The 12501-nt window shown below is 30.9% G+C and overlaps 1 protein-coding gene across 3 annotated transcripts in view; it reads right to left on the bottom strand.

Moving 5' to 3' along the window:
• The window catches only part of LOC140443526 (dual oxidase maturation factor 1-like), a 297352-nt gene that overhangs the window by 26447 nt on the left and 258404 nt on the right, over positions 1-12501 (bottom strand). For all 3 annotated transcript variants that reach the window (XM_072534840.1, XM_072534839.1, XM_072534841.1), the window contains exon 5: positions 2886-3099. In XM_072534840.1, coding sequence (XP_072390941.1) covers positions 2886-3099 — 214 coding nt within the window. The remainder of the gene's footprint in view (positions 1-2885; positions 3100-12501) is intronic.

Here is a 12501-nt window from a genome sequence, read left to right as displayed (position 1 = left end):
TTAGAGTAGCACACTTCTAGATTTAACAACTTTTGGACTGGATATTACTATTTTTACGAAGTCGAGCAAAAACTTTTATAGAAGGTCTAGTAAAAATATTTTTAAAACGATCTGCATTTACACTTACCATCATTGAAATATACTGTTTATTAATTTATTCCTATGTGTTTTTTGTAGTAAATCGTAATATATTCTATTTGACTACCTATCATTTCTCATAAAATTATACACGTAGGTAAAATAAACATAACTAAACATAATTGTCACTCAAACTCAAGGTAAGTTTAAATAAAAGCCCTCAGTGAGTGAATTATTCTAGACACAACCTTTTATTTGGTTAATGAGTGGTCTTTAAGATAAATAAAAAATAAAAATTAGAAAATACAAATAAAATAAAATTTTTCATTACAAACTATGGCATCTCAATAATATCGAGATATCATTTATAGATTTGACCGCGGAAGGGCCAAAGTTCAAGTGGCAGTTAGCCTACTTTTTTTATTTTATTAGTATTGTTAATAATCAAATATTATACAGAATTGGCCACTAAAAAGAGTCCATCTTAAGATTTGGTTATGTTCACTGGATTTTGCGATTTTCAATTTTTATTCCAAAAACCATCTTTGAACGATAACAACGAAAACATCTGTCATTTGTCAACCCTCTATCCTTTCAGTGCCACAAACCCTCAATTTTTGCCAAGACCTAGTGCGGTACATTAATAAATATATATTACGCTGGCAAAATCAGTCATTCATGACTTTTTTATATTAACTCCATATTAACTCTGTTCTTGAAAAAAATTATCAATTTATGAAAAAGTGTTACATCTTTTAAAAACTAACGTAGGGAAAATCCTGCATTGATGGATGATGCTTCAGCAGGATCCTTTGCTTTTTTCCATGAAACAGGGTGGATTACAACAGAAAGCTTTTTAGTTTGGTTCAAGAAATTGGTTTTTTCAAACCCAAAACCAGACAAGCCAGTCTTACTTCTGTTGAATGGACACAGAGCGAACTCAAAAAGCATCGAATTGATTAATATTGCGAAAGAAAATAATGTTATTATACTCTGCTTTCCTCCTCATACGACTCATCGCCTCCAGCCACTGGACGTTTCTTTTATGGCTCCCCTTAATACCTACTATGAACAAGAACTCAGAAAGTGGTTGATCAACCATCCCGGACGAGCGGTTACAATTGCACAAGTCGCAAAACTTTACGGTGCTGCTTTTCAAAGAGCAGCCTGAGTTCAAACAGCAGTTAAGGGCTTTGAGAAAACTGGTATATATACTTTTAACCGTGACGTGTTTCCTAATAGCCTATTTGCACAAGCTGAAACAACGGAGAGACCCTTAGATCAAAATCACCAACCAAACTTCTCTTCGACATTTAACAACTGTCCTACTCTTCAAATGTCAGTGTTCATGCCCGAACAAGATGGTCAAGATGATTGCTCCAAATCTGGATCATCCATGGAGCAGTCTTCCACTTCTTTTGCTATAATATCACCAAGGTGTCTGATGCCACCTCCCCAAGAACAAGAAAGAATCAGAAATACAACACATAACAGAAGACGCGGCAAAACCGCAGTTTTGACGTCGTCACCTTACAAGAGAGAACTAGAAGATAAAGAAAGAGGAAGAAAAATGAAAAAAGAACCTAAAAAGAAACTGTTAAAACGTCTAAAATGCTGAATAAAACAAAACTGAACAAATTTGGTAACAGTAGCGATAAAGAAAACCTTCCAAAAACTGATGTTGGTCCCACATTAAAGAAAATGAAGTTCGAAAACCAGAACGAGTCTTCCTCATCTGAAGAAGGGGGCAGTGATGAGGCTTGTATATTTTGCAGTGAGATTTTCTCTGCTTCTAAGGACAAAGAAGGGTGGATTCAGTACTCAGGATGCTCTGGTTGGGCCCACGAGGCATGTACAAATGCAGATGAAGAAGACGACTATTTCCTGTGCGATTTCTGTAGACGTAACACTTAAAAACTCACAAAAAATTATTTTAAAATTGTTTTGTGTCTATGTTTTATCCTGTCACAAGTGTAATGCGTATTTGTCATAAACTTAAAATGTGTACTATTGTAATTAAAATGTTAAAAAAGATAAAAAAAAAATAACAAAAAAACGGGGACATTTACATTTTTTCATAGTTTTAGATTTTGACCAAGTAATAAATAAAATAAGTCTGCCAAAACTTATTTAGTGTTAAAGTAATAATCACTTACTCTATTGCACTTTAAACAATGTTAATTACAGTATTCACTTCTTGTAAATCACTAAAAATACACTAGCGTCGCCATTTTGGACAACTCTCCCCTACGGTCTATATTTTGCTGGTGTTTATGACAGAGTTATTGTGTCACGTTTTCCACTAAACACATACCCAACAGATATGTACCCAATTGTATGAGCAAACATTTATGGGGGTAGTATATTTGGTTTTTAACGAAGAGGTTTTATTGAATAGCCAGCAAGTTACTCCGATTTTGCTATATTTGTCTTCTTCGTATGGGATTATGTAAAAAACAATATTTATAGTACTATTTCTCCTTCATTTGTATAACATTAAATCTTAATGAACAATATTTATAGTACTATTTCTCCTTCATTTGTATAACATTAAATCTTAATGAATATTGCCAAATGTCGGTATAGACTCTTTTGAGTTGCCAACCCTGTATAAAATACTTAAATGAAATAAAAAAAAAAAAATGATCTTAAACGATTTTATATTCCTGTAGAAATTAGAGGGATAAGGCCAAATATAAAAATTAGAAAATATCAATTAGTGTTTTAAAGAGAGATATTTAAGCTAAATATATTTCACTTATAATAATGATCAGAGATGAAAAAATATTTTAGCATTTTTAACTTACCAAAGCATTATTATGGCAAAATATCCTGCAGATCTGTACTGCCTACCCCATGCCAATCCTTCTTGTCCTGTAGTAAAGTACTCTGCTACAGTCAATATTGGAAAAGGCAGTCCCTTAATGATGGCTTCTTTGAAACTTGTTTGCATATGTTGCGCATCGACCCATAAAAATTTTTCATTAAAATCTATATCACTCCAGTTTTTGCTAGAATTTGCTAAAAAATATAAAAATATTATATAAATATTAAATAAATACATATAAAAAGTCTCAATAATGAACAAATATTTTATTCAACCAAGTGTTTTTATAAGATTGATTTTGATGTCATTGTTTTATCAGTAAATTGGTCACATTTGATGTAGAAGTGGTAAAAAGTAGCACTTACATATTTTTTTAATAGAATATTATATATATATATATATATATATATATATATATATATATATATATATATATATATATATATATATATATATATATATATATTCTATTAAAAATTTAATTTAATGTAATGTAATTTTCTATTTTTTAATTTCCTCAATGCTTCCTTCTTAATATTTATTTCTTCGTTTGTCGTCACCTCTGGTGTTGGTGGTTTATTATCGTCACCTTTAGCAAATAGGGATCGAAAGTAGTTTACTCATGTTTCCTTCTGAATGTGTTTCATTTTTATTGGTTCGTTTATTTTTTTTTCTTTGTCCTCTGATCATTCGCCATATTTCTTTCTGTGTTCCGTAAAAGTCGTGTTCCATCTGTTTTGAGAAGCTCTGACAGTGTTCCCTTTTATTTTTTATAAAGTATTCGTTTCATTTCTGATTCGTTTATAGTGTTTATATGCCTGTTGTGTTTGTTGTGTTATGTATCGTTAAAAGGCTTTCTTCTTTTCTTCACATTTTATTTTCACTTCCTCTCTAAACTATGATGTATTCTTTTTTGATATGTTAGTGTTCGTAACTTTCCTCTCTCCAAGTGATTCTGTTGCTGCGATAATTATGTTATTTTTGAATGTTTTCCAGCTTTTCCCGATGTTATCGATTTTTTCATTCTCAGCGATCTTCTCTGATATTCTTTTTCTGTATAAGTATTCCGTGGATTCTGTATTTAGTCCTTCGACTTTGATTTTTGTTTGTGTTGGCGCCGCTCTCTTGGGTGGGAAGTATATATTTCAGGATGATTTTTATTTTACATAATACTAGGCTATCGTCGCTGAGTTCAAGCATCTTACATCGATTACTTTTAACGGATGTATAGCTCTGTTAGTTATAACATAATCTACTAAAGATCTTTGTCCTTGGGTGTTATTAAATGTACATTTATGTTGGTCTTTGTGGTCCAAAAATGTGTTGTTTATTCTTAGTTCGTTATTCATGCAGAAGTTTATCATCAGTTCGTTTATCTCCATTTTAATTTTTAAGTTACTCTAACTCAAAGGTCAATACTACGATCGTGACTGAAAAAGACTTTTCTTACTTTTATAAATATTGCTCGGGCCCATTTGATTCGACTTTTATTTTCTAGATACAGTTAGGACCCTACCTTTCATTAATATTACTACCGAGATACAAGAGTTTGTTTTTGTCCAGTACTGCATTTCCGACTCAAACACCATCATACTATATATAATTTTGTTGTTAACTATCATATATTTAGTTTTATTAACATAAGTTATTTTGTTTATTAGCTTTTAAAGGTATTCTCTGCAGTGAGCCCGTTCTAAGGTATTGTCGGTGTATCTAATGTGTTACGATACGGTTACGCCATTTCTTCTTAATATAAGTTGAATAGTAAAGGTGAGAGTATACAGACTTGTTTCTTTCCTCCTTTTATATTTACATGATTCGATAGTTTTTGTTTCGATTTTCGAAAATCGAAACAACTAACAAGACGTACAAAAATACAGGTCTATAAAACAATCATACGACCCCTTGTGATGTATAGAAGCGAAACGTGGACGATAACAAAAGCAAACGAAGAGAGACTATGTGTTTGGGAAAGAAAAATTCTAAGGAAGATCTTTGGCTCTGCGCTGGATGAAGCATCAGGACAATATAGGATAAGAACTAACAAAGAGCTCGAAGAACTTTACCCAGACGCCAACATCATAAAAGAAATAAAGTCCAGAAGACTCCAATGGGCAGGACACCTCAGAAGACATTCTGACGAACGAACGGTAAGACTGGCATGGGAGGAAGTCCCAACTGGAAGGAGACCACGCGGACGCCCTCGTGTCCGGTGGCGAGATAATATAGCAGGAGACCTAAGCACTATAGGCGTGGAGAATTGGATGGATGTAGCTCGAGACAGAAAACAGTGAAGGCATGTTGTCAAGTCGGCTAAAACCCACGAAGGGTTGTAACGCCACGGAGTAAGTAAGTAAGATAGTTTTTGTTCCACTCTTATCATTGCCACTTAATGCCAGTATCGATTTATAATTATTCGTAACTATTTATCATCGAATCTAGCTGTTATAGAATAGTGTATTTGTAGAATTTTATTGTATGTGGGACCTTGTTCAGTGCCCAAGTACTGAACAGGTCTCTCTCGTCCCAAACCACTCCTAAATCCTAAAAGAGTAGTACTAATTCTCTCTAATTATATTCTTTTTTTTTTCTTCCGTTTCCCTGTACGATTATGGTGTATTGGCTATCAAATTGGCTATACTAATTTTATTGACGGCAGCTCGAAAAGGGAATGCAGAGGATCTGTTAAACATTTCTCTCAGGTTTTTAAGCCATCTTCCGTATATTCTAAAATTTATTAGCCGTAGTAGTATCTTTACAACATGATCCATCAGACTTATTATACGGTGCTTCATTGTTATCGTGATAAAAATCAATTCTGAGAAAGAAATCATACACTGTTTTAATTTCGTTTTCTCCCAGTAACTTTTGTATTTCAACATTCACATCATCGATGCCTAGGGATTTTAAATTGTTTGCCATTTGTATTTTCCGTGTAACTTCGCTCTCCGTTATTGGTGGACCTGTTATGCTTTCATCTTTAAATAATTCGGAAATGTAGTTTTTCCAAACTTTCTGGTACTTTGCAGACCCTTTGCCTTTTATAATTTAGGATAGTTGTTTCCGTTTGTTACCAGCGATCTCTTTTAATTTCTTGTGCAGATGAAACGTATCACATTTCTCTGTTTAGTTTTCAAATTTGATACATTTTCTACTTTTCTCATAGCTTCGTCTTCTGTCTGAGTTTTGCGTCCAGTCTCTTATATTTATTTTTATCTTTATTTTTGACTTCTCTTCTTTAATCCATAAACTTCAGTTTATTAGTTTAGTTCAGCTTTAGTTCTTCTGTAACTTACTGCACTCTGTACTATTGTTTTTACTGCACTCATTTTCTGAACATTCTGTAATATTTTTCTCATTTCCTTCCAGTTTTCCTTAACATCTTCCTCAATTCTTGATATCTACTTTATTTTTCTTGTAGTATGCTAGTTATTTCTTATTTTACAGTATTATTTTACCATCTTGCTTCTACGCTAATGCTGTCAATACTTCTCTATCTTTATTTTTTTATAGTGTTTAAGCAAATGTCTTCTTTGGTATTTTGGTCTATTAGTGTACCGTCTCTTTTAGTTCAATGAGTTTTCTGTCAAATTATTAGTTTAAAGTATTGGTTTGGATATATATATATATATATATATATATATATATATATATATATATTTCCATTTTAATGATTCAAAATAAACACTTATCGTTCCAGAAGCACTAGTGGTTAAGATATTTTTCTTCTCTTCAACTTTTGTCTGATTTAATGTATAATGAGTAGCGTTCCCACCAACACCCTTTAAAATTGAATTTCTAGTATCCAGGTCAATACATTTTCCTGAAAATGCTTAAAATCAAATAAGTGTTCGAAGAAAGATGTAAACAGTAACATTTTTCACCAAAACCAACACTGCGAAACTTTTAAAAGCTTCGCAGTGTTGAAGAAGCTTTTTTGGTCACTAAATTTTGAAGATTTGTACCAGACTTATTTGGTTGCTACTTTTAATACAGTTTTCTTTCTTCTTGGACTTGATTTGACCATCCCCATGTCTATTTATTCACACTTTTTCGAGTTGTTTCCAATTGCTTTACCTCTGATTTTATTAGTTTTATTCAAATAGTATAAGGACTTCCTTTTATGTTTCAATTATCCTTAATTTTGCCATTACTGTTGCCTCAGATACTCATTCTCTCTCATTTTGTAACATCCCCCATTTGATTTTTTTTGGTCCTCTTCGATATTTTGATTTCGCTGAGTTCCTTATTATGGAAATACGACCACTAAATGGAAAATCCACATTTGCCTACTAAATCGGAAGCATTTTAAAATTTAAATTATTTTAATTCTTTAGACACACTATTATTTAGTTACGTTAGAGTTAGAGGCATAGAAATATTATAAATTAAATAAAAAAGCCATTTAAAATCTAAAGAACCTTGATTTAATCCCATAAAAACATGTGATACTTAAAATTTCGCTACCTTGGTAGCATTTAGCACCTCATTAAGTACATATATAAAATATTATATTTGTTTTTATGATCTGTTAATTTTTTAAAGCTCATTAATTATGACTTAAAATAATGTCGTTTCCTCTAATATCATCTGATACTGCGTATATTACAGTATCTTGGATTTTACAACGAATATTCAATCTAAAATTAAAATGATTTATCAGTGGCATAACGGTTTTGATCCAGTTTAAATAAAAGTTTTTATGAAGTACATATTTCTTAATTAGCATAGGTAAACGTGAATAGCAACAATAAATAGAATTACGGCAAATCTTGCTCAAAATAGATACACATGAACTGTAGGTACAAAAAGATGAAAGCTAACCGTAAATCCATAATTCCGACTAATTGGTCTTCACTACTATTTAAATTTATTTATTTATTTATTTATTTTTTATTTAATTTAACGTGCTTGTGACATCTTCGGCCATTAGCACGAGACACCGTGGATACAATTATATATAAGGTACAATTACATATTATAATATACTATAGTTATATATTATTTAGTAAGTTTTCTAGCTTCAGGAACTGGATAGCTGTGATGACTTGACTCTGGTTCGATAATATATCTGTGATGTCGCTCTTTATGCCCAGTTCTTGGCGTCGTTTATTGTAATGATGGCAGTCCACAAGGATGTGTAGAACGCTTAGTGGAGATTGGCAATAGTGACAGATTGGCTTAGGTGTAGAATTCATTAGGTGATCATGTCTAAATCTGGTGTGACCGATACGTAATCTTCTAGCAACAACCATCTAATTTCTAGTTATACCAGGGATAATAACTAGAAATGAGATAAATTTATTTTAAAACAGTATTATACCTGAATTAGTTCGACTATTTTAATATATTTTCCATTGGTTTTTAAATTTAGAAACTGACAGAAAAATAATATTTTTTGTTGACTAACTCCCGTGATCACCAGATATGAATCATTTACACTATTAATCATGGAGTCACTTAAAAAACATCAACTATCATTATCCACGAATTTAAAGATACGATTACAGAAGAGACAAGAAGAAGTGAGAAGTCAGACATGTAAAATGTATTGCAAAGTTTTAAAGATTGCATGGCTTGTTATGTTAAAGAAAATGGATAAAAAATTGTATATATTGTATCCGCAACTATGAACATGAAAGGAACTTTCAAAAATATTAAAAGTATGCAAAATACGTTTTCAAATAAAAAGAGTTTTAGTAATAAAAAAATGTTTTATGTCGATGAACTTATTCATTGTTACTGCTAAGGATCATTACAAGCAGATATATAACGAGAAATGAAATATCGTCAATATCAAGAGAATATTCATACTCTACGAATATTTTGAGTTATTCAAATATAGTCCAGTCGTCAGAGATTTTACCTCTAAAAGTCATAATTATAAAGCTGTATTTTGCAGAAGATGGTCAATTTTGGACCCTCAAATAATATGCAAAAAAGTTTGCCACTTTTACCTAAAGCCATTATAAAGGCTGTGTCCTAAAAACCACCCTCGTTGGGGAAGAAACAGAAAAATCAATTTACCAAGAATCTGTACGCCGTAGAAAAAAATGTTTTAAATAAAAAATGTAGCTGGAATAATTTTAAACAAAAATGTTTATTAGCACTTATGGTTTTTCAAACAAACGAAATAAGATGCCACATTGAAATTGCAGAATCAACTTTTAACAGAATGAGAAAACTTTCCTGTAATCACAATATCAATATAATGCTCTGAATAAGATTGCTTCGACGTTATATTTTCTCCACCCTTTTCTATGAGGCCTGGACATTGAAACAATCCAATAATAAAACCCTGGAAGCATTTGAAATGTGGTGTCACCGGCGTATTCTGACGAAGCTAACAAATACCAAGCCGATGGCAACAGCGAATCAGAAACCTTGTTGGTAAAGGTAAATGAAAAAATTGTAATAAGCATATTTAAAAATAGACTGAAAGACGAAAAAACTTAAGACAATACTAAAAGCAAAAGATGTGACTACATTAGCAAGGCAATTACGATTGCTAAGGACGAAAAAGCTTTTGCGCGATCGGATACTTCAAGTGTGTACCATATGAACAAGACATATAGGGAAGGAAAGAAAAACATAACATGCGCATATAAAAACAAATTTGATAGAAGAAGAGAGGAAAATGGGGATGATCGAAACAGAAGAGCAAACGTATATAGGAGACAGCAGTTTTATAACCAAAACCGTTTCCAAAGAAACAGAAGATATTGGAGAACACCAAGAGGCAGTCGTAACAATCAATGAATGCATCAAAGAGAACAAAAAAGAAGAAACGCAGCATTAACATATTGCGCAAAAAGTGAGCAAGGACAGATAAAGTAGCCGAAGTAGATTTTTTATGTTATACCTCGAATAGAAGCTAATCATTTCGAAATAAATAGATTAAATTGTATTGCAGAATATTTCAAAGGAAAGTACATACGACTATTAATAGACACCGGAGCAGCAGTTAGTGTAATTTTTAACGAATATATAGAGAACGACGAAGGCACAAATAAAAAAATAAATCAAACTTAATGGAATATCAGGGAGTAAGATTACGATTGGAGCACTATGGTGTAACATAAAGCTATTGCAAGATTTAAAAGGAATCATTACAGTACAACATAAATTCGCAAGCATAACAAGTTTTTCACATAACTACGAAACCCTACAATTATCATTATATGTAAAAGGAACAACATTAGATGTACATGTGGAAACGATGGGGGAAAACTTTTTAATTCTACCGGCAAAATGAGAAACGATACATTATTTTAATATAAGAGCAGAGACAGCAGAATACGTCGTCATACCACAGGAAATTTGCGAAGAGTTCTTACATCATCTTATAAACGTAAATAACAAAGAAGTAAAAATTAGCAATTTTAACTCGTGTATCGAGTTAAAATCGTAAAACCGTATAGGTTGCCACACAGACAGAAAACAGAGATACATAACCAAGTAGACAAAATGTTTAAAGATGGAATCATTGAAAATGCAGTATCAGATTACTCGTCATCACTACTTATAGTACTAAAGAAGAGTGACGACCAAGGAAACAAAAAATGGAGTGTAGTGATAGATTAAAGACAATTAAACAATCAAATAGAAAACGATACTACATTTCCACTACTAGGAATAGAGGAAATTCTAAACGCTTTATCTGGAGCAACATATTTTTTGCATTTAGATTTGTACCAAGGATATTACCAAATACAACTAGAATCAGACTCAAGACCATACACGGCATTTTCAACGAATAGAGGCCATTATCATTTGAAACGATTTCCCATGGGATTAAAGACAAGCCCGGGATGTTTCTCAAGGAAATGTCAGGCTTTACAACAGAAAATAAATTATTGGTAAGGTAAAAGGTAGATAATTCTTTACCATTCCTTGACATGAGAATTGTAAGAAATACAGACAATATGTTGAAAACCAGATGGTTCATATAACCCATATGTAGTAATAGATTTATAAGTTATTACTCTCATCATCCAAATAAGATGAAAATGAACCTTATAACAGAAATAAAAGAACGTGTTTTAAATCTTTCTCATCCAGATTATCTACAAGAAGACCTTCAATTGTTAAAAAATATTTTAATTGAAAACTCTTATCCTTCAGATATGCTACATAGGATGCTTTTTTCTAATATTGTTAATATAAATACCTTAACACCATTCTTTGCTAAATCTCAGAACATTGTATCCAACAATCATAACATCTATTATCAGTCACTACCTTTTATACCATCATTAACACCTAAATTAATACAAACACTAAAGGTTATTGACAATATAAAAATAGCAACAAAGAACATCAAAACTATTTCATCTTTATATTCCAAAACTAAGTATCCTATAGACAAATTAGATAAAACAAATGTAGTATACAGCATTAGTTGTACTCAGTGTGAAGCTGAGTATGTTGGTAAGACTGGACGAAATCTTTCAAATCGCAATATTTCTCAAGAAAGTAATTGCAGAATTAAAAAACAATCTTGTGCTTTGGCAGAGCCTGTAATCGATAAAGACCATTTTACGAATTTTGATAACATTAAAATTATGTGTAGTGAAAGTAATAAATTCAAAAGGACTTTTTTGGAAATGGTTTGTATTACCAAAAGTGATAATTTAAACAAAAGATCAGAAATACAAAATCTAAGTAAAATTTATAACTATATTATTTCTTTGTAGTTTATATATGAAACCAGTAAAATATCACATTTTGATTTAATTTCCCATATATTTGTTCCATTTTTGAGACATCTATCAATGGTGAATAAATCTTCTTCTTTTTTGTTATTAAACAAAAAAGAATTTTTAAACAAAATTTTATTTTTGGCAATATAATTGTCAAAAATAAAAATTTTAAGTTGGCATTTATGACATTGGAGCTTAATTGTAATTGGTCGCTATTCTAACTTATTTATAAATTTAATTGTTTTTGTGTTAAGAAACTTTTTCAAAATTATATTAGAATTTCAGAGAAACATTTATTAGATAAGAACATTTTTATAACAATTCTTTTTGAAATATGTTAGCAGCGATTTTATTAACGAAACTAATTTTATTTGGTGAGTTAACAAAAAATTTTTTCTTTCTAGTTCAACTTCGTAAGATATTTTGTATTTTTTAGCAGCTCTTGATAATAATTGTAAACACAATTGAAAGCTCAAGATAAAAAATAGTTAACCAATAGCCCTTTTATTGACTCCAACCCATCCAAAACATTTATATATTTTTTCCAAACGAGTCACAACTTTTTCTTACTCTTATATATATATATATATATATATATATATATATATATATATATATATATATATATATATATATACATTAATAAATATGATTATTCGATACTTTCAAATCCAGTTCATACTATTTTTTCGTTATAAAACACAAAAAAACCTGGAAGTATTTAAAAGAAAAGTCTCAAGGAACATATTTGGACCTATTAACGAAAACGGAATATGAAGAACCAGGCGGTTATTTCGATTAGTTGTATTTTTGATTATTAATATTAGCGTTTAAATACTTAAACTCGTTTAAATACTTTAAATAATACGTTTAAATACTTTAATTCTGTTCTTA

The sequence above is a fragment of the Diabrotica undecimpunctata genome, chromosome 6 (genome assembly GCF_040954645.1).
Source record: "Diabrotica undecimpunctata isolate CICGRU chromosome 6, icDiaUnde3, whole genome shotgun sequence".
NCBI lineage: Eukaryota > Metazoa > Arthropoda > Insecta > Coleoptera > Chrysomelidae > Diabrotica > Diabrotica undecimpunctata.
The sequence above is the reverse complement of the archived record's forward strand: the minus strand, read 5'-3'. Positions and strand labels throughout refer to the sequence as shown.